The sequence below is a fragment of the Trachypithecus francoisi genome, unplaced genomic scaffold, assembly GCF_009764315.1.
Source record: "Trachypithecus francoisi isolate TF-2019V2 unplaced genomic scaffold, Tfra_2.0 Lachesis_group7, whole genome shotgun sequence".
In the NCBI taxonomy this organism is placed as follows: Eukaryota; Metazoa; Chordata; class Mammalia; order Primates; family Cercopithecidae; genus Trachypithecus; species Trachypithecus francoisi.
This window is the reverse complement of record NW_022681472.1, coordinates 16,767,477-16,790,873: the sequence shown is the minus strand read 5'-3', so window position 1 is coordinate 16,790,873 and position 23,397 is coordinate 16,767,477. Positions and strand designations below refer to the sequence as shown.

Genomic DNA, 23,397 nt, shown 5'->3' with positions numbered 1-23,397 from the left:
GTCTCTTGTGAAATAATGCATTTTTCTCATTGTTTAAAGCAGTTCATTTGGGTTTTCTTCTTTCTTGCAGTGAAAATAATCATAACTAATACAAAGCTTATTTACTATTCTTTGTTGGACAGTTTTAATGTTGGGTTACCTATTATCCAAGCCTAAAACATATTCAAGGAGTAAATTAGGAGAAAATGTGGTGCTTCACACATATACTCCGAGGAACAGAAAACAGCTGGTGATGTGGGAGCAAAGAAGTGGACTTCTGAAAAATAAAATAAGAAACAGGAATACGGTCAGGCATGGTGACTCCCGCCTGTAATCCCAGCACTTTGGGAGGCTGTGGAGGGTGGATCACGAGGGTCAAGAGATCAAGACCATCCTGGCCAACATGGTGAAACCCTGTCTCTACTAAAAATACAAAAAAATTAGCGGGGCTTGGTAGTGCACACCTGTAGTCCCAGCTACTTGGGAGGCTGAGGCAGGAGAATCAGTTGAACCTGGGAGTCAGAGGTTGCAGTGAGCCGAGATCTTACCACTGTACTCCAGCCTGGCAACAGAGCGAGACTCTGTCTCAAACACCACCACCAAAAAGAAAAAACAAGAATAAAAAGTTAAAAATATAAAACTCAGGGTCATTTAGTACCAGAGCAGAGAATGCCACACACCTCAAAAGCCCACCATGGCATTATTGTATTAAATAGCAGAACAATATTGAAATAATTCATTTAGAGGAATTTTCAGCTAAACCAATCATTATTTTGTTTTTTCTACTTAAGGGTTGAGCTACAATTATCCAAAGAAAAAAAACAAGAGCTCATTAGAACCACTCATTCACTGAGAGTTCTGGGAGTCTTGGCTTTTACCCTACATGGATACCAGAAAGCATGGGTCGAGAGTGCTTTGGAACACAGTGGCCATCTATGCCCAAAAGCCACATTACAAAAAGTGATTGGGTCCCAAGGGCAGTGCACAAAGCCCACTTGACTCCAAATGAACATGAAGCATGTTGGAAACTACGGGGGGCAGGTAACGGGGTTACGAAAATAGATGATGTGAACCTACTAGAGATTACAGTGCTGTTCAGAGGGCAGACCTATGTCATCTCACTCAGAATAAGGAGGTGTTTTCTAACAACACAACACCACAGGGAACACGCTGCCCAGAAAGCTGCCTACCTGTCTCCGGATGGTGCAAACTGAGGCCAGCTGACAGTCTGTGCTGGAGAACAGACCTCTCTATCAGGTGAGAGACTGGAAGAGATGACCTGTAAGGTCTCTTCCAATTCTGTTCCCAATTTGCCCACATCCGTGTGGGTTCTGAGGGGTCAAAAAGACACAATGAATACTGGCTGCTCTGTTCCTCATCAGTGAGGTGCTTGACAGAAGATATACGCCAACAGCAGGGTTGATCCCTCCTGTCCAGTCTCTGCCCATCCTGCCACTGCCTGAAATATCCAGGCAAGCATTCAAGAAGTCATCACAAAGGGCAGCAGCAGTGGGCAGGACATCCTTGTGGACATGGTGGGGAAAATGAAATGTGTGCACACTTGCTAGCTTCTCCTGCTAGCTAGTCTTGAATTTTGGCTCCATATGTACTGAAATGCAATACTCCTCCAAACCCTGGGTCAGCCAGACCTTCCACATGGAGGCTTCTCTGAGAGTTTTCCTGGACAAAATTAGTGATGCTTCCTTGGAACACTGTAGCAGCCTCTTGCTCCTCCTTTGCAGTGCGTCTCACATTCTACAATATAGTTATTTGGGGCACATTTTCTCTTTCCTACCAGGATGTAAGATTCTATAAGTAGCATCCATGAGAGCCTTGTTAAAGAAAGGGGCAGCGCGGAGGAATTGACTCTTTCTATCTGAGAGCCAACTAATCAGTTTTGAAGCAATTAGACAAGTGTACCAAGGATGGGTTTTGGAGATAATATTATTCATTCAACATTAATTCATTCTCATATAGACATACTTTGTTTTACTGTGCTTCACTTTATTGCCCTTTGCAGATATTGTACTTTGTACACTGTGAAGGCTTGTGGTAATGCTGCATTCAGCAAGTCTATTGGCACCATTTTTCCAATAGCATGCACTCACTTTGTGTCTCTGTATTACATTTTGGTAATTCTCACAATGTTTCAAACTTTTTTTTCTTTTTTTTTCCAGAGACGGAGTTTCGCTTTGTTGCCTAGGCTGGGGTGCAGTCAGTGGCGCGATCTTGACTCATCGCTACAACCTCCACCTCCCGGTTCAAGCAATTCTCCTACTTCAGCCTCCTGAGTAGCTAGGACTATAGGCACCCACCACAACACCTGGCTAATTTTTTTTTTTAGTAGAGACGGGGTTTCACTATGTTGCCCAGGATGATTTTGAACTCGTGAGCTCAGACAATTCACCTGCCTCGGTCTCCCAAAGTGGTAGGATCACAGGCTTGAGCCACTGCACCCAGCCCAAACTTTTTTATTATTATTATATCTACTATAGTGATCTGTGATAAATAAAAAAAAGTCTGTGATGTTACTATTGTAATTGTTTGGGGGGTACCATGAAACATGCTCATATAAGACAATACACTTAATTGGTAAATGGTGTGTGTGTTCCGACTGCTTCACAGATCAAATGTTCCCTCATCTCTCTCCTTCTCCTTGGGCCTCTCTATTCCTTGAGACAAAACAGTATTGCAACTAGGTTAATTAATAACCTTACAATGGCTTCTAAGTGTTTAAGTGAAGGGAAGAGTTGCATGTCTCATTTTAAACCAAAAGCTAGACATGATTAAGCTTGGGGAGGAAGGCACACTGAAAGCTCAGAAAGTCTGAAAGCTAGGCCTCCTGCATGAAACAGTTAACCAAGTTGTGAATGCAAAGGTGCATTAAAAGTGCTACTTCAGTGAACACACAAATGCTAAAACCTTATTGCTGGTATGGAGAAAGTTTTAGTGGTCTGAGTAGATGATCAAACCAGCCACAACATTTCCTTAAGCCAAAGCCTAATTCAGAGCAAGATCCTAACTCTCTTCAATTTCATGAAGGTTGAGAGAGGTGAGGAAGCCATAGAAGAAAAATTGGAAGCTAGCAGAGGTTGGTTCATGAGGCTTAAGGAAAGAAATTGTCCCCACAACATAAAAGTGCAAAGTAAAGCAGCAAGTGATGATATAGAAGCTGAAGCAAGCTATCCAGAAGATCTAGGAAAGATCATTGATGAAGGTGGCTACACTAAACAACAGATTTTCAATGACAAAACAACCTTCTATTGGAAGAATAGACTTCTTCCATCTAGGACTTTCATAGCTAGAATGGAGAGTCAAAGCCTGGATTCAAAGCCTCAAAGTCTGGACTGACTCTCTTGTTAGGGACTAATGCAGCTGGTGACTTTAGGTTGAAGCCAATGCTCATTTACCACTCTAAGCGTCCTAGGGCCCTTAAGAATTATGTTAAATCTACTCTGCCTGTGCATTATAAGTAGAACAATGAAGCTTGAATGACAGTATATCTGTTTATAGCATGGTTTAGAGAGTATTTTAAGTCTACTGATGAGACCTATTGCTCAGAAAAAAAGATCCCTTTCAAAATATTACCACTTATTGACAGTGCTCCTGGTTACCCAAGAGCTCTGGTGGAAATGTACAAGGAGATGAAGGTGGTTTCCATGCTCAACACAACATCCATTCTGCAGTCCATGGATCAAGGAGTAATTTTGACTTTCACATCTTACTACTTAAGAACTACATTTCAGGCCGGGTGCGGTGGCTCAAGCCTGTAATCCCAGCACTTTGGGAGGCCGAGACGGGCGGATCACGAGGTCAGGAGATCGAGACCATCCTGGCTAACACGGTGAAACCCCGTCTCTACTAAAAATACCAACACCACAGACAACTCAACTGGTTCAGCTTACACAATTCTGATTGCAAAACTAAAGCTGAACAAACTTTCCACTTGAGTGCCAAAACCATTGTGCTCAAATCAGGAACAGACAAGAGCAGAGCTTTCAATGGAAATTTTAAACATGTGGGATCAAGATTCGGAAGCATTTCTTTGAAGAATTGTAATAGGAGATGAAACACGGTTTTACCAGTGCAATCCTGAAGACAAAGCAAAGCAAAGCAAAATGGTTACCAAGAGGTGGCAGTGCCCTCATCAAAGTAAAAGTGGGCCAGTCAAGAGCAAAGGTCTTGGCAACAGTTTTTTGGGTTGGTCCAAGCATTTTGCTTGTTGACTTTCTGAAGGGCCAAAGAACAATAATATCTGTTTATCATGAGAGTGTTTTGAGAAAGTTAGCCAAAGCTTTAGCTGAAAAATTCCTTGGAAATCTTTCCCAGAGAGGTCTTCTGCACCATGACAATGTTCCTGCTCATTTCTCTCATCAAACATGGGCAAGTTTATGAGAATTTCAATAGGAAATTATTAGGCAACTACCTTTCAGTCCTGACTTGGCTCCTTCTGACTTCTTTTTGTTTTCTAATCTTAATAATATTTCAAGGGCATCCATTTTTGTTCATCTAATGTGAAAAAGACCACTTTGACATGGCTAAGTTCCTAGGACTCCCAGTTATTTAGGGATAAACTAAATGGTTGGTATTGTTACTCACAAAAGTGTCTTGAACTTGATGGAACTTAGGCTGAAAAATAAGGTGTTTGTATATATACTTAATATATATACACACATACATGAACTGATGTCCTTGAGCCATATAAGTTTATATTTTGAATTTTTATCTTTTAATTTTATTTTTCCACAAATATTTTCAAGTCTCTTCATATGTCTAAATATACTGACATGGAAAAATGTTACATAAGAATATGCTATGGGCTGAAGTCTCCCTTATCTCCAATTTCATATGTTGAAGTACCTCAGAATATGATTGTATTTGGACATAGGACTTTTAAAGAAGCAATTAAGGCAAAATGAGGTTCTATGGGTTGGCCATAATTCAATATGACTGGTGTCCTTCTAAGGAAAGGAGGTTAGGACAGAGGCAGACACACACAGAAGGAAAACCATGTAAGGACACATGGAGAAGGCAGCCATGTGCAAGCCAAGGAGAGAGGCCTCAGGAGAAACCAGCCTTGCCAACACCTTGATCTTGCCCTTTCAACCTCCAGAACTGTAAGAAAATTAATTTCTGTTGTTTAAACCACCCAGTCTGTAGTACTTTATTACAGCAGCCCTAGAAATTACACGTTAGATGTTTTTTATGGGTGTGTATAGATGCATGTGATGTACGGAAAGCAGAATTATAAGGGCCCACCTCTACAGTGGTTACCATTTGGGAGGGAATGGAATTGAGACTGAGATTGAAAATAGTGGCTGAAGGGGATTTTAGTCTTAAAAGTCAGGTTTTACATCGTATGTTCTCACCGATAAGTGAGCTAAGCTATGAGGATGCAAAGGTATAAGAATAATGCAATGGACTTTGGGGACTGAGGGGAAAAGTAGGAGGAGGGTGAGGGATAAAAGACAACATATATGGTGCAGTGTATACTGCTCGGGTGATGGGTGCACGAGGATCTCACAAATCACCACTAAAGAACTCACCCATGTAACTAAATACCACCTGTACCCCAATAACTTATGGAAAAATAAAATACATTCTTTTTAAAAATCAGGTTTTAATTTTTATAATGAGAAAATACTCACTTATCATTTTTTTTTTTAATCTCTCTTTCATGGCACTCCATTGACTATAGTATGCAATGGTCTTCACCACCTGGATCCAACTGTTTTTGGAGCTTTATTTCATGTCCAGTCCCATCTCCCACACTTGCACTGCTTTATACCGCACCAGATTATTCCATCATTCTAATGCCTATATGCCTCCGTCTGTCCCCTCTGCTGGATTGCTATATGCCATTTCCCAAGCCTGGGTTGCTGGTCTCCAGAGCTCAGACTGAATGTCACCTGCTTTACAAAAACGCTGCAAAAGTCTTACTTGGAAGATTCCCTGAGGCACACTTCTCTGTTCTTTTGACATCTTATTTTCATTTGTGCCCCCGGTCCCTAATTGGTGCTGCAGCCAAGTAAATGTTCAATAAATGGTTCCAAATAAATGAATGATAGGAACACTTTCTAGCAGTTTGTTTTTCCATCTAGTGTATCTCAAAGATGCAACATTTTATTCTGTGTGTATTAACAAACTCCCTAAAGACCAGGGCTATAATTGTGGCATGAATGAGGTCCTAGCCTTTAACTATTCCTTTGATACAATTGGGACAACTATATTTCTGAACCAGCCAAGCCCCATTTGTTTTCAGTTTTAGTGAAATCAGCTGAGAATGCATTGCAATTTGTTTTATTCAAGTTCTGTGCCCATAAAGGTCTTTAATTAATAATTCACAGTAGGTCCAAATAAAAAATTCCCTTGACCTCTGACTCGGGGGACTCTGATAACCCAGGCCTTACCTTTTCATCAGCTTGGGTGAGCATTCTCTCTCCAGATTTGAGGATGTATGCTTCACGTGCATTGCATTATAGGATGTGTGAGTATAGTCATTTTCATCGCTGTAGTCAGGACCGAGTAACGTCCGGGCCCAAGTTCCCATGTCATAAGGAGGAAGAGTTCCTCCAAACTCAGAGGGCAAAAATTCAGGATGTATTAGCTGGTGAAGGCTGTTTAAATTGTTTCCATGCAGGAAAATCTGTAAAGAAAAAAAAAGTAATTAGCAATACAAAATCCAAAATATACAACCAAGGATTTCATCTAATACACAATTTAGCAATGACAAATTGGATGCACTGCTGGTGATCATGGTGCTTAAAGAGGCATTGATTTTGTGACTGCAGCTTAGTCTTCATAAAATGTTAATGTATTGCTTAGAAAAGAGGCTGAATTAATAGTCATTAAAAATGAAGTTTATGAACAGATTGAGTGTTACTTGGCCGTGGGCCAAATTTATACATATAGTCATGTCCTAATTATCCCTGTTGGTAAAAGGAGTGATGGTGCAGACCACCTGAAACCCCAGCTATTGCTGGATCTCCAGACTGCTGTGTTCTCCCATCTGTGTGCTCTCACCCAGTCCTCCAGATCCTTCCCCCGTTCCCCGGCCTAGACAAAGTTGCAGCTTCTTCCTAACTCATCCTGGTTATAGTTGCCTATTCTGCTTCTTTCCAACCACCTTCCAATTAATTCTTCAGTATCTGCTGACTGCTGACTTCTGTTTATTTTATTTTTATTTTTCCCACAGGGGGAAAGTATCTAGAGAAAAAGTTGGTATTTTCGTACTCCTTTAAAATGCTTCTTAGGCCGGGCGCGGTGGCTCAAGCCTGTAATCCCAGCACTTTGGGAGGCCGAGACGGGCAGATCACAAGGTCAGGAGATCAAGACCATCCTGGCGAACACAGTGAAACCCCGTCTCTACTAAAAATACAAAAAACTAGCCGGGCGAGTGGCGGGCGCCTGTAGTCCCAGTTACTTGGGAGGATGAGGCAGGAGAATGGCGGGAACCCGGGAGGCGGAGCTTGCAGTGAGCTGAGATCTGGCCACTGCACTCCAGCCTGGGCGACAGAGCAAGACTCTGCCTCAAAAAAAAAAAAAATAAAAATAAAAAAAAAAATAAAATGCTTCTTAGCTCCTAGGGTGATGTGGGCACAAGGTAGAAGAAAATTGATTCTTATTTAATGGAATCAAAAACCACAGCCTGAGAATTTATTGTGAGATATTTTTGCAGCAATTTCCATTTTTGTCTGGATTGGGGACTAAAGTCCAAACAAGTTTGCATCTTCTGAACATACAACAGATAGTGATAAAAATTGGTCAACCAGGAGAGAATCCACACCTCCAAATTACAATTATTTCCAGATAAATCCACAAAGTGAATGAGCCATGAATAGATAATTAGCATTGACTGCAATTTAGGAGTTGACTCTGAAAGGTGACTTAAAGTGCATCTATGCACTGATGTCAGTTCCCACACTTCTTCATGTGGCAGGCATGAAGGCATTATGTGTAACACATAAGGTACACCCAAGTATAGGATCATCAAGTACATACACATGCATGCACATACACATACAGTATAACCATGATGAAATATAAACGTGGGTCAGGTGCAGTGGCTCATGTCTGTAATCCCAGCACTTTGAGAGGTTGAGGCGGGCAGATCACCCGAGGTCAAGAGTTCGAGACCAGCCTGGCCAATATGGTGAAACCCCGTCTCTACAAAAAATACAAATTTAGCTGGGCATGGTGGCACACGCCTGTAATCCCAGCTGGTCGGGAGGCTGGGGAAGGAGAATCGCTTGAACCCAGGTGGTGGAGGTTGCAGTGAGCTGAGATCACACCACTGCATGCCAGCCTGGGCAACAGAACAAGACTCTGTCTCGGGAAAAAAAAAAAAATATATATATATATATGTGTGTGTGTGTGTGTGTGTGTGTGTATGTGTGAGTGATTTTTAAAATACTTAAATAGAGGACCTCAATAATAAACACTTGCTACCTTGTTCTATTGTATTGATTTTAACTTATGATGTAATGACATCATTTAAAGATGAAGGGGACAAGTAGTGCTAATTCTCCAGAAGACTACTGGAGCACTTCAGAAAGCATATCAAAACATCAAAATTTCTGATATTGCATTGAGTATGACCGAATTTTAATAAGAATTATTTCTTTCGAAGAAAGTCACTTTTCTGGCTTTTATAAAACTTTTCAGAGGGTGCTGTATATGAAACGTGCTGGAGCAAAGTATCAGCTCTGGTGTTTAGAGAAAACATTTGCACCCTTCCACCCAACATGTCCAGTTTTTGGAAGACAAGGAGTGCTATTAAAAGTGACCCTCCCTTCTTGGGGTCTTGTGGAATGGAGGAACGCAGAAGTAGGTGGCTGGACCCTCTACCTGTTAGAATCTATCCTGTGCCCAAAGCTCCAAAAATGCCCTCCTATGGCATGGCAGCAAGTGTCCACCATGGGAGGAATTCTCTCTGGTTCCAACCTGAATAGAAGAATAAGTTGCTGGAAAGCCTGAAGCCATGTTGAGAACAGTCCTAGAACACTTCTCTGTTCTTACCACTGTCCTGAGCCCCAGATGGGTTTTAAAACTTTTCTGCCTCCTTATTCCAGTAAGTTCTAATTCCTAGTTTCAAACTTGTTTAAGAACAGGGAAATTACCCCTGCCCTACCCCACTGCAATGCTCTCTAAGACCTGGAAGCATCTGAGGTCCAGGAGTTAGAAACCCAGCAGAGTGTGGGAGATGGCGAGGAATCCCTCACTTATCAGTCACTCCTGAATACTCAGAGCTCTTCCCCAGTGTCAGGTACCTTGGGTGTCAGAAGGTGCTGTAGGATTACCCTAGTCAGGTTCCCATGAGGAATGGTGTTCCTGACCCAGGAGGTAGCTGAAATCAGAGAGTCTCAAAGATAAGACTGTAGCATTATTCATAATAGCCAAGATATGGGTACAACCTAAGTGTCCATTAACAGATGAATGGATATATACCCAGTGGAATACTATGCAGCCTTAAAGAAGAATGAAATCCTGTCATTTTCAACAACGTGGATGAACCTAAAGCACATTATGTTAACAAAAACAAGCCAGACATAGAAAAACAAATACTGCATGATCACACTTACATGTGGAATCTAAATGAGTTGAAATCATAGAAGTATAGAGCAGAAGGGTGGTTGCCAGGAGCTGAGAGTAGGGAGAAATGGAGAGGTATTGGACAAAGAGGACAAAGTTTCAGTTATACAGGATGAGAATAGATTCTGGAGACCTAATATACAGTATGGAAACTGTAATAGCAATAATAGTGTATTGTTTATTTGAAATTGGCTGAGAGAGTAGATCTTAAGTGTTCTCACCACACACACACATACACACATACACACAAATCATAACTATAGGAGGTGATAGATGTGTTAATAGCTTGATTGTGGTCATCATTTCACAATGCATAGGTATATAATAACATCACATTGAACACCTTAAATATATCCAATTTTTAGTTGTCAATTATACCCAATAACATTGGGGAAAAAAGAAAAGAGAGCTAAATCATAAAGATAAATAAAAGTCACCAAGTCTCATGAGGTACCAACTGCATCACGATACATGTTTTCATAAGCTGTCCCATTAGATTTCCCCGACAACTCTGTGATGTGGGTGTTAATTTCCCCAATTTATAAATGAGAAAATTGAGATTCAGAGTGGTTAAGGAATGTTCAATTACTCTGCTCATCAAAATGCCATGAAAAAGCCCAACTCTGATTGATGGAAAAAACTGGCTTCCCAAGTGTTATCAACTGATATAATTAAGACTGTAAAAGCCTTCCTCATACGAGCATTGTTATTTCCAAAGAAGAATGCTTTTCCAGCCTTACAGGTGATGGAGTTAGCAGTTATCACCCAAAGCCATGGAAGGGAAGAAAAATTGTAATCATTCTTCATAACACTCATATGTTTGCAGAACAAAATGCTAGCTACTAAAATATTTTATGAACAAGAAAGCTGTTGGACCCATAATTCTTATCTCCCATAAGAATTTACAGTAAAATGGGCATCTGATATTTGCATGCCTTCAAAGTTTCTTTTGGTTTGTCACTGGGACTCCGAAAATAACCCAGTTCTACTGAATTATTAATTAAACCCAGACCATTTGCAAGCTGCAGCTGAGGCTCAAATGTTTAGGGGCTGTAGAAAAACCACAGTGAAAGAGAGAGAGAAAAAAATCTGGGGAAAGGAGGGAGGAGGGGAGAGAGAAAACAGAAGCACCATAATTGTCCCAGGCATTCTCTGTTTAAAATTTACATCATGTATTTGTTTTTATTACCCGTTTCCTGGTCTTGTCTTTAAGAAATGGCTTGATGAGTGTGTAGAGGGCATGAATGTACCAGGGCTGGTTGACAAAGTGGACTCCTCCAAAGCGGGCAGGAAAGCTGTCCTGGGGCAGAAAGAGAGAAATGCACATCAATTAGTCAGCACCCTTTGTTAGACTGCACCAACGGGACCAATGCCCCAAAGAACAACCTGTTTTTCCTGCCTGGTAGAAGCTCTAGCTTCAGGATAAGGAGAGGAAGAAAACACATTCACTTAACACACTAGTTGTTAAGGATGTCTTTATTCCCCTTGCCTCCCTTCTCTCCCTTTGACTCCATGCATAACTTTAAAATTGTGCATGGGTTCCAAGCCTGTCTTTTTCAAATCACAATTACATGACTGTCTACGTGGCACAGAAGCTCGTGCAGCCTGGAGAGTGGGGGAATCTGAATTCTTCATTGCATTAGGTAACCAAGTCTGCCAGGCTCTCAGCACAAGATCTCTCTCTTTACCCTCATTTCCACTCTCCCGCTCCCACCCTTTCCACCAGCTTAATCATGACAGTAACTGTACTTTCTGGGTGAGTGACTGCTGGCTGTGCAGGAAGTAGTTGCAAAAGGATTTCAAAGGCTCTTAGGAGATGGAGCTCTGTGGAATCAACCAAATTCTAACAAGGTTATAACAACTTTTTCACAGATTGCAGTACTAGCTCCAGTCCACCCTGGGGCACATAGTGAGTCCCAGGGAAAAGATACTTGCTGATTAATGGGCTAGTTGATTCTCCTAGTTGAGGGAATATGAACACCCTTTTCTGTAGATCAACCCATTTCGTAAATAATAGGAAGGAAGAGCATTTAAGAAAAATGATTCCAAATTTAGAATCCAGATCAGGGAATTAGAACCCAGATCAGCTTATGTTTTAGATGCTAGGAAGCTGCTCTCAGTGCTAATTAGATCTGTGGAACAAGGGACCATGGCCAGACAGTCTGAGCTAGTCTTATAAGACCAGGTCCTGAGATCTCCCGATGAATGACTTCAGTAGACTGAGTTCATCTCAGTTAATAGAATTAAAAAAGAAGGAACCTCTAAATGCTGTATGAATTGTCAAGTTTGCTATCAATTTCATTGCGACAAACATCTTTGTAAAATGTTAGCAAGATGAGATGAAAGCCGAGGGAGTCTGGCTGGTGGAGCAAATGGTTCAGCAGCTAGCTGTTCCCTGAGGGTGTATAAGATGCCTCACCCGGGTCTTTTTTAGTAACAAGGAAAAAAGGTTATTAAATTTTTTCAGAACCCTTTGAGTCTACAGGATCCCTAGGCATCTTCCATGCCAAGACCTAGTTTCCAATGTGAGTGCATGGAACTGCACTTAAGGTTTGACATTTGAAAAACTTTAAAAATAATTTTTCCCTCTACCTAGACATTTTAGAGTAGAAAGGAATTAAATATTTTGAAGGCTAAACTGGACAATAACAGTAAAAGGTCTTTGCTTTCAGAATATGTATATATATTTTGTTTTGTTTCTTTTATTTTCAAAAACTTAACAAGTATAAGGCTAGAGACATCATTTATACTAACTTGCTATTCCAAAACTAATTTGAAAAATGTAAAGATTCTTAATAAGGTTGTCTTTTTTCCTCTAGGTAGAGTTGAGGATCTGAAAGTTTTATGATTCCTTAAAAAAAGAGACTATTCCCAAAAGTGTTTCCTTTATAATAAGTGCTATTCACTATCATCACATCTTTTGGCTCCTTTTAACTTCTTATTCAGAAGTAGAATTCATTATTTCATTTACTAAATGTGGTTCTTAGGGGTCATAGAAGAAGAATAAGAGTAAAGCACTTACTTATAAAACCAGGGCTTTACTATCTTTTCTAGTGGGACCAATAAGAGGTTTATTTCTATTGATGGTCCATTGTGTTATATAGTTCTAGGTTAATAAAGTGGAAGGAAACTCTAAATAATATTGAGAGTAGGCAAAGTTGCAAAATATTAACCTTTTAAAAATATCTAGACACTCTAAGTTTTAGTTTATGAAGCCTCAATCATCAAAGACATCAAAAACTATCTTCTGATTGTGACAGGGGAGGTTGAAAGAAAATTATAGTGCTGAGACTCTGTAATTACTCTCTACGTTATCCCTGGTTGAGGATTCTGCCAGATTGAAGGCATGGGCTTTTATTCATCTCACTCAAGTCATCCAGTGAATATGTGCAGACAAACACATGTGAACCCTGTGTCTTGAAGTTCTGAGTTTGCACCAGAGTAGAAACAGAATCACTTTTACTCAGGTACCTCCTATACAATTCACATGAAAGGCCCTCCTGTCTGATAAAGGCAATGTACAGATGTTCTGGGTCTTCTTGAATGAGCCCAACCGTGCTTGTGTGTGTGTGTGTGTGTGTGTGTGTGTGTTGTGCAGAGGGGAAGGTGAGGAAAGGCAAAATCAGCAAACACCCTTCTCATGGTCAACACATCATTATTGGTTGCCTCTGCCTGATTACATCAGTCAACTGCAGACAAAAGGGAAGTTGTCAGTCACACAAAAGTCTCCCAGAACCCCAAGAGGCCTACCACTCTCCTGGAAGAGCATTTCTTAGGGGGCTAGAACAACTGTATCTCAAGATCATAGGCCTTGGTTCAATGACAGTGTAACACTTTGTCTTTCAGTGTTCTTGGAGACGAAAGAACATACACCAACATACTCTAAGTTCAAGAAAATAGCATTAATCCTGTACTTTTATACATTTGTCAATAAAAATATAATGTCATTTCAAATTTTAAACAATTCGAATCATAAAAATGTGTCTGCCTCCCAGTTTAAGTTAATTTTGTTTCCTTATCATAAACTATACACATTCTACAAAAGTAAAATCAGATAAAAACATTATTTGAAAAATTAGAAGATACAAGAAGATAAGAAAAAAGAAAAGAAAAGGCCCTTATAATCCCACTGCCAAAGACACACTCTTACTATTTTCTATTATTCAGGATGGGTTATGTAATGTTATAGTAACAAATAACCCCTACTTTTAAAAAATCATTTAAAGCAGTAAAGATTGATTCTTTGTTCACATTAAATGTCTTGCTTGATTTTTGTCTTTCCTGATTAATTTCCTGCTCACACTAAATGTCCTGCCCTGCTTGATTTGCCTGCAGCCAGAGATGCAGCCTTCTCCATATGGAGCAGTGCTGCTTGACATAGTCCAGGAAAACCACATGGAAGAATCATACCTTAGCTCTTAAAGCTGGCTCCAAAAGTGACATGTTTCATCTGCCATATTTTAAAGGTCAAACTCATGCCTGGCTTCCAGGGGATCAGAAAGTAAAATCTACCATGTTTCCAGTAAGAAGAGGACCAAACGTATTGGCAAATAGCAGTAATAATTACCCAAACTCTGCCATCCCTTCACTTTCTTTTTTTCTATCCTTTTTAAATGTGATCATTTTTTAATTGAAAGTAATAACTATTTTTTGATGGCCTACAGTATGTCTCACTTAACACATTGAAAAATAAAAATATAGAGTCTTCAGAGCAGTGGGGAAAACAAAACAGCAATTATATAATGATACATTTAGTGTATTCAATTCTTGCCTTAACAGTTAATTCATGCCTTGCACCTCTTCCATTCAGCACATATTTGTGAGCGTCTACTACATGACAAACAGTGGGCATATTCTCCAAAGTGTACTTTAGCGACCAGGGGACTCTGTGATTTTTATCCCCTTTCTTGCCTTCTCTAACCTGTGCTCTACTCACATCCTACACTGCTGAGGTCAGTAGCTTTCATTTTATGGGGATATTATTTCATGGTAATTTCATTTTATGTAAAATTGCAACCTCTCAGAAAATGAAGCCTGTAAACCTTAGATAAGCGTAATTTTTTTTTGCTTTTTTAAAGCAAAAGTTGGAAGTTCTGGCCATGGCAATTAGGCAAGAGAAAGAAAAAAAGTATTCGAATAGGAAGAGAGGAAGTCGAATTATCTCTGTTTGCAGATGACATGATTCTATATTGGGAAAACTCCATAGTCTCAGTCCAAATACTCCTTAAGCTGATAAGCAACTTCAGCAAAGTCTCAGGATACAAAATCAATGTGCAAAAATCACAAGCATTCCTATACACCAATAACAGACAAACAGAGAGCCAAATAATGAGTGAACTTCCATTCACAATTGCTTAAAAGAGAATAAAATACCTAGGAATCCAACTTACAAGGGATGTGAAGGACCTCTTCAAGAAGAACTACAAACCATTGCTCAATGAAATAAAAGAGGACACAAACAAATGGAAGAACATTCCATACTCACGGATACGAAGAATCAATATCACGAAAATGGCTGTACTGCCCAAGGTAATTTACAGATTCAATGCCATCCCCATCAAGTTGCCAATGACTTTCTTCACAGAATTGGAAAAAACTACTTTAAAGTTCATATGGAACCAAAAAAGAGACCACATTGCCAAGACAATCCTAAGTCAAAAGAACAAAGCTAGAGGCATCACACTACCTGACTTCAAACTATACCACAAAGCTACTATAACCAAAACAGCATGGTACTGGTACCAAAACAGAGATATAGATCAATGGAACAGAATAGAGCCCTCAGAAATAATACCACACATCTACAACCATCTGATCTTTGACAAACATGTCAAAAACAAAAAATGGGGAAAGGATTCCCTATTTAATAAATGATGCTGGGAAAAGTGGTTAGCCAGATGTAGAAAGCTGAAACTGGATCCCTTCCTTACACCTTATACAAAAATTAATTCAAGATGGGTTAAAGACTCAAATGTTTGACCTAAACCATAAAAACCGTAGAAGAAAACCTATGCAATACCATTCAGGACATAGTCAGGGGCAATGACTTCATGTCTAAAACACCAAAAGCAACAGCAACAAAAGCCAAAACTGACAAATGGGATCTAATTAAACTAAAGAGCTTCTGTGCAGCAAAAGAAACTACCATCAGAGTGAACAGGCAACCTACCAAATGGGAGAAAATTTTTACAACCTACCCGTCTGACAAAGGGCTAATATCCAGAATCTACAAAGAACTCAAACAAATTTACAAGAAAAAAAAATCAAACAGCCCCATCAAAAAGTGGGCGAAGGATATGAACAGACATTTCTCAAAAGAAGACATTTATGCAACCAACAGACACATGAAAAAATGCACATCATCACTGGCCATCAGAGAAAAGGAAATCAAAATCACAACGAGATACCATCTCACACCAGTTAGAATGGGCGATCATTAAAAAGTTGGGAAACAACAGGTGCTAGAGAGGATGTGGAGAAACAGGAATGCTTTTACACTGTTGGTGGGACTATAAACTAGTTCAACCATTGTGGAAGACAGTGTGGCCATTCCTCAAGGATCTAGAACTAGACATACCATTTGACCCAGCCATCCCATTACTGGGCATATACCCAAAAGATTATAAATCATGCTGCTATAAAGACACATGCACATGTATGTTTATTGCAGCACTATTCACAATAGCAAAGACTTGGAACCAACCGAAATGTCCATCAATGATAGACTGGATTAAGAAAATGTGGCACTTATACACCATGGAATACTATGCAACCGTAAAAAAGGATGAGTTCATGTCCTTTGCAGGGACATAGATGAAGCTGGAAACCATCATTCTGAGCAAACTATCTCATGGACAGAAAACCAAATGCTGCATGTTCTCACTCATAGGTGGGAATTGAACAATGAGAACACTTGGACACAGGGTGGGGAACATCACACACCAGGGCCTGTTGTGGGGTGGGGGGAGGGGGGAAGGATATCATTAGGAGATATACCTAATGTAAATGACGAGTTAACGGGAGCAGCACAGCAACGTGGCACATGTATACATATGTAACAGACCTGCACGTTGTGCACATGTACCCTAGAACTTAAAGTATAATAAAAAATGTATTATTTGATTCAAAGTTTCATTTAATTCATAGTCTCAAATGCCACAGCAAAGGAAGAGTTGTGGTAAGTTTACCCTCAGTTAGGTGGTGCAGCTGAACTTTACTCAATTTGTAGACTCCATTTAAGGCTGCTTCATTCTCTTCTTCTAATGTTTTATGTTTTTAAATTTAAAATACATCACTCTCCCTATAGAGCCTCTGAGATGAGAGCATGATGCCATGGTCTAGCAAAAAGGTGTCCCTTTGAGGGATCTCACAGGCACTCTTCTGCTGTAACAATGGAGTTCTGCGTGTACAGTGGTAACTGAAGGTCCCAAGTGTATTTCAAGATTTTCTCATAAAATATGATAATTGAATTCCTCCTTGTGCAAAGATGAAGTAGTCATACTTCATCTTTGATGAAGTATGGATAGTGTATATAAGATAACCATATGAAGACTTCAAAGGTGGAGAGAAGAAGTCAAATCAGCTAGGGACTCTGAGACCAAGGAAGGACATGATAGAGAGTTCCCCAGGTTTCCTTTTTTTTAGCTCTATATGTCAAAGACTCGGGACAGAAGAAGGCAGCACCTGGAAAAACCAACTGGTGCAGACAACAAATAAATAAATAAAAAGCAACTAAAAAAGGCTGCTGTTTAATGAAATGACTAGGTAACAGGCAGTCTAGCAAAATAGACAATATTTAGATAATAGCTGCTCTATGCCAGTCAAACGCCACAGGAAAAAACTGTGGTCCCTTCCTAACCATGCTAGCAAAGTCTGAGTGGGCAGCCTGATCTTCACCGTAGCAAGGCTGTAACAAGATGCATAACATCCCTGCCAGAATAATGTTATAGAAGACCGAGTGGAGAGCCAGAATTTTTATTCTTCCTAGTCAATAATGAGACCCTATTTCACTCTGGCAGTGTCAGTGGAGACCATGTGGGTAAACTGGACTTCCTCCCCCACCAGTCAGTAATGAGAATCCCTTCCCTTTCTCCACTGATGGTGTTGGAAGGGGACTAATAGACAGTCAAGACTTTAATCGTTGTCCAGTGTTAATGAAGCCACTACCACCACAGTGTCAGTAGAGATCATGTGGGGAACCAGAACTCCCACCCCTGCCCAGCAGCAATGAGGAGGCCCTCCCTTCTTGGGTGTCAACAGAGGCTGAGTGAGGAACATGTTAATGATGAGGCAGCACACCCCACTTTCACTGCTAGAGTGGTATCAAAAAAAGCCAGCTAAAACAAAGGTTTACATTAGATCCAGAGTTTCAGGACATAATACAGAAATGCCCAGATTTCAAAAAATCATTCTTTATACTAACAACCAGAAATATCTCAAATTAAATAAAAAATGACAGTCAATAGAGGACAACACCAGATGACAGAGGTGTTAGCATTATCTGACAAATTTAGCCATCATGAACAATGATTTTATTTTAGCCATCATGAACAATGTTTCAATAGCAATTATGGACATGTATGATGCAGATGAAAAAGTAGTTTTAGAAAAGAAATAGAAATTTATAGCAAATAAATATGAAATAGAAAAAAGAAGCATCTGACTTTTTTTTTTCTTGAGAGAGGGTCTCACTATGTTGCCCAGGCTGGTCTCAGACTCCTGGCCTCAAGCGATCCTTTTGCCTCAGCCTCCCAAAGTCTTGGGATTACAGGCATGAGCCACTGTGCCTGGCTTATTTGGAAATGTCAAACTGAAAAATAACCAAAAAGTCAAATAAAAAGCTTAGCAGATGGGCCGAACATCAGAAAAGAAGTGACAGAAGAAACAATCAGTGAACTGGAAGACAGAAAAAATGGGAATTACTTAACGTGAACTACAGAGAGAAAATAGACTAAATGAAGAAACCTTCCTTTTGGGAGTCTATAACAAAAAAACTAAAATTCGTGTCATTGGAGTCCTTAAAAGGAAGGAGACAGATCGAGGCTGGAAAAGTACTTAAGAAAATAACGGCTGAAAACTTCCATAATTTAGAAAGAGACATAAACCTACAGACTCGACAAGCTGGGTCAACACCAAACAATATGAACTCAAATAAATTGATGCCAAGTCATATCATAATTATATTTCTGAACGCTCAATACAGAATACAGAAAGCACAACAACAACAACAAAAAACAACATCTTGACTCTTGAGGAAAACAAATGGAATGACAACAGATTTCTCGTTAGACACCATGGAGGTCAGAAGGAAGTCGCAAAATATTTTTCAGGTACTGAAAACAAGGAACTGTCAACCCAGAATTCTATACCTACTAAAAATGCTCTTCAAGAATCGAGAGAAATCACGAAGTTCTCAGGTTAAGGAAAACTAAGCACATTTGTTGCCAGTAGACTTATTTAATGAAATCATAGCTCCGTGAAGTTCTCCTAAACATGAAGGAAACTATAAAATAACCTTTCCTCAAACAGAAAGGAAAAATGGTAAGACAATTCTCGAATCATCAGGAAGGAAGAACACGGTAAGAAAACTATAAGTAAGCAGCATGGGCTTTTCTTTTCCTCTTGAGTTTTCTAAATTGTCTTTGATAGTTGAAGTAAAAATTATGATACTCTGATATGGTTCAAAGATGTATGTAGGGGAGGAAATATTTCAGACAATTATATTATAAATTAGGGAGGAAAAAGGGATGGTAAGGTTTTTGTACTTCACTTGAACTGTTGAAATGACAGCATAAAAGACTATAAGTTATGAATGCATAACATAATACTTAGAATGATCACTAAAAAAACTACATGAAAAGATATATTTAATAATACTATAGATAAATAAAAACAGAATTTGAAAAAGAAGTACAAGTAACCCAGAAGAAGGCAGGAAAAAGAAAATAGAGAAATGCAGAACAGAAAGAACAAACAGAAAAAAAAAAAAAATTAGAATGGCATACTTATGCCCTAACATAAAAAGAATTAATTTAAATATAAATGATCTAAATATGCCAATTAAAAGACAGATATTAGCACAGTAAATTAAAAAACATTATCTGCTATATATGCTGTATATAAGAAACTGATTCCAAATATAAATATATAGACTACAACACATGCAAAGCAAAAGCTAGTAGAACTAGAAAAAGAAATAGACAAATCCATAATTACTATTGGGGATTTGAATATCACTCTCTCAACAACTGATAATCTTTTAGACAGAAAATCAGCAAAGGTATAGAAGAACTCAACATCATTAATCAGCAGAAGTCTATTGATATTTCTAAAATACTTAACCCCAAAACAGAAGAACATACTTTGTTTTTCAAGTACACATAGAACATGCACCAAAATAAACCATACCTAAATCATAAAACAAATCTCAACAAATTTAAAACCAGTGAAATAATACAGATTATTCTGTTTATAATGGAATCAAACTACAAATCAATAATAGATAAGAGGAAAATCTTTGATCATTTGGAAACTACACAACACAGTTCTAAATAACCCACAGATGTGCCAAAAAAAAAAAAAATCCTTCAAAAGAAATTTTAGAATACATGGAACTGAAGGAAAATGAAAACGCACTATGGTTTGAATATTTTTTCTTCCTTGAAACTCATGTTGAAACTTATTCCTTAATGTGGCAGTACTGAGAGGTGGGGACAGTACTGAGAAGTGATTGGGTCATGAGGGCTCAGTTCTCGTGAATGAATAAATCCATTTGTAGATCAATGGATCAAGGAAGCAGGATCGGTGGCTTTCTAAGAAGAGGAAGAGAGATTTGAACTACTATGCTCAGCCCACTCAACATGAACTGCCCTATGCCACTCTGGGATATTACATAGTCCCTACCAGCAAGAAGGCCCTCAATAGATATAACCTCTCAATTTTGTGGACTTCTCCACTTCCCTAATGGTAAGAAATACATTTCTTTTCTTTACAAATTACCCAGTTTCAGGTATATTGTTATAACAACAGAAAACAGACCAAGACATAGGACATATCAAAATTTGTGGCGCACAGCTAAGGCAGTGTTGACAGGGAAATTTGTAGCATTAAATATATATTTCTTTATTTACTTAAACAGAAAAGTATTGAATCAATAATCTAATCCCCTACCCCGAGAACTTAGAAAGAGAGGAGCAAAATAAAGCCAAAGTAGCATAAAAAGAAAATAATAAAGGTAAGAGCAGAAACTGATAAAATTAAAAATAGAAAAATAATAAAATCAATGAAACAAAGAGCTGATTCATTGAAAAGATCAATAAAATTAACAAACCATTAGCAAGTTTGACAAGGGAACATAAAAAGATGTCACAAATTACCAACATTGGGAATGAAATAGGGCATAGTACTATGGACCCTGCAGACACCCAAAGGATAAGCAGGGAATATTATAAAGAACTCTACATGCATATATTTAACAATTTAGAGGAAACAGATCAATTTCTCATAAAATACAGACTACTTCCCCAATATGAAATAGGTAATTTAATAGCCCTACAACTGTTAAGAATATTAACTGTGTGATTTATAAAGCTACCAAGAATAAATATTCAGGCTCAAATGATTTTACTAGGAGATTCTACCGAACTTTTACAGAAGAATTAACACTAATTTTACACAGTCTCTGTCAGAAAATAGAAGTGAAGGTAACACTTTCCAGTTGATTTATGAAGCTAGTATACCTTTGTCTCAGTCTGTTTTGCTAGAAATATGTGAGATTAAGCAAATTATAAAAAAAGGAGATTTATTTGGCTGATGGTTCTGCAAGCTACATAAGAAACATGGTGCCAGCATCTGCTTCTGGTGAGGGCTTCAGGGAGCTTCCACTCATGGCTAAAGGTGAAGAGGAGCAGGTGTGTAGAGATCACATGGCAGGAAGTGAGAGAGAGTGGGGAGGGAGGTGCCAGGCTTTTTATAAGAATCAGACTTCCCAGGAACTAGAGTGAGAAGTCATTACCACGAAGACCAAGCAGTTCATGAAGGACCCACCCCCATAACCCACTAGGCTCTGCCTCCAACAATTTGGAGTGGACAAACATCCAAACTATATCAATCCTTATGTACCCAAACAAGATGAAAACAGAATGAAACAATAAAATTGCAGATCAATGTCACTCATGAATACAGATGCAAAAATTCTTAACGAAATATTAGCATATGGAATTCAGCAATATATAAAAAGAATTATACACTATGATCAAATTGAGTTTATTCCAGAGATGCAAGGCTGGCTTATATTATAGAAATCAATGTAATTGTGTTAATCATGTTTTCTAGTTTCTATACTTGATGCTTTGACATCTAAGGTCTTCTAGACCAAGGAGAAACTGCTCCAACTAGTTGATTCCTAGAGAGAACAAATGACTAACCTGAGAGCTCCCCTTTCATATGCAAACTGACCAATCTAGCACCTATACTTCTAACCACCTCCTTTGGGCTCCTATGCTCTGGGCCACTATTCCCTTACCCTAATCACCCCAGGGTCAGTTACTAGACAATTAGCAACAACACCAACACCCAAGAGTCCACTAAAACGATTCAGACTAGCCAATCTATCCTAAACTTGCTGAGACTTCATTCCCAGCCTTACCCATTCTTTCCCATGAAAATCACAATAAAGCCTCTTGCCCAAGTTCTCTACTCACTCCACTGCCTCCTGACTAACCTCAGTGCTTTCCCATGTGACTCCATTCTGTAGTACGGAATGCTCCCTGTTTCTAGGGATCTGTGAGTGTAACAAACTTATAGCAGTTACTCCATGTCTGCCTGTCTTGCTGTATCTGATTAAAACAAATCCCTGGTACTTTCACAATAGTAACTCATCATATTACAAAGCCGAAGAAGAAAAATCACATGATCATATCTACTGATACATAAAAAGATTTTGACAAAATTCAACACTGATTCATGTTAAAAATGCTCAGAAAAATAGAATTAGAGAGAAACTTTCTAAACGTGATTTTAAAACATCTGGCAAAAACCTGTATCTAATGCTATACTTTATGGTGGAAAACTGAACGTTTTTCCCCTAAGAACAGGAACAAGACAAGCGTATCTGATCTCATCACTCTTATTCAACACATGCTGGAAACTCCAGCTACAACATTAAGAAAAGAAACTAAAATGCTTACAAATTAAAAAGGAAAAAATATAGCTGTCTCGATTTGCAGATAACATGACTGTCTACATTAAAAAATCCCAAGGAATCTATAAAAGAACCTTTCCTATAGCTAATTAATAAGTTTATCAGTTTTGTAGGATTTAAGACAAACATAAAAAATTATATGTCTCTATAACAACAATAAATATGAAGACACCAAAATTAAAAATACATAACTATATATAATTGCTCAAAATATTAAATACTTAAGTGTAAATCTAACAAAACATATTTGTAATTTGTATGCTGAAAATTGCACATTTCTGATGAAAGAAGTTAAAAAAGATCTACCTAAATGGAAGACATACATTTGTAGATTTTAAGATGATATTTATATTAATTCCCCTCAAATTGGTAAACAGGTTTAATGCACCATCCATCAAAATCCAAGTAAGAATTTTATTTTTGCAGATATTGATAGAATTATTTTAAAATTTTTATGGAAAAGCATAGGCCCTGGAATAGTTAAAATAATTTTGAAAAAGAATAAAGTGGAAGGAATTATTCTACCAAATTTCAAGGTTCATCATGTAGTTATAGTAACCAAGACTGGCTGGTATTGGTGGAGGAAAAGATATATAGATTAAGGGAACAGAATAGAGAACCCAGGA

At 38.7% G+C, this 23,397-nt stretch overlaps 1 protein-coding gene across 1 annotated transcript in view; it reads right to left on the bottom strand.

The window, feature by feature from the left end:
* The window catches only part of CLVS1 (clavesin 1), a 221,693-nt gene that overhangs the window by 26,216 nt on the left and 172,080 nt on the right, over positions 1–23,397 (bottom strand). Inside the window, exons 4-5 of the mRNA XM_033203426.1 lie at positions 10,760–10,870; positions 6,390–6,625 (exon numbers count right to left, since the gene is read on the bottom strand). Coding sequence (XP_033059317.1) covers positions 6,390–6,625; positions 10,760–10,870 — 347 coding nt within the window. The remainder of the gene's footprint in view (positions 1–6,389; positions 6,626–10,759; positions 10,871–23,397) is intronic.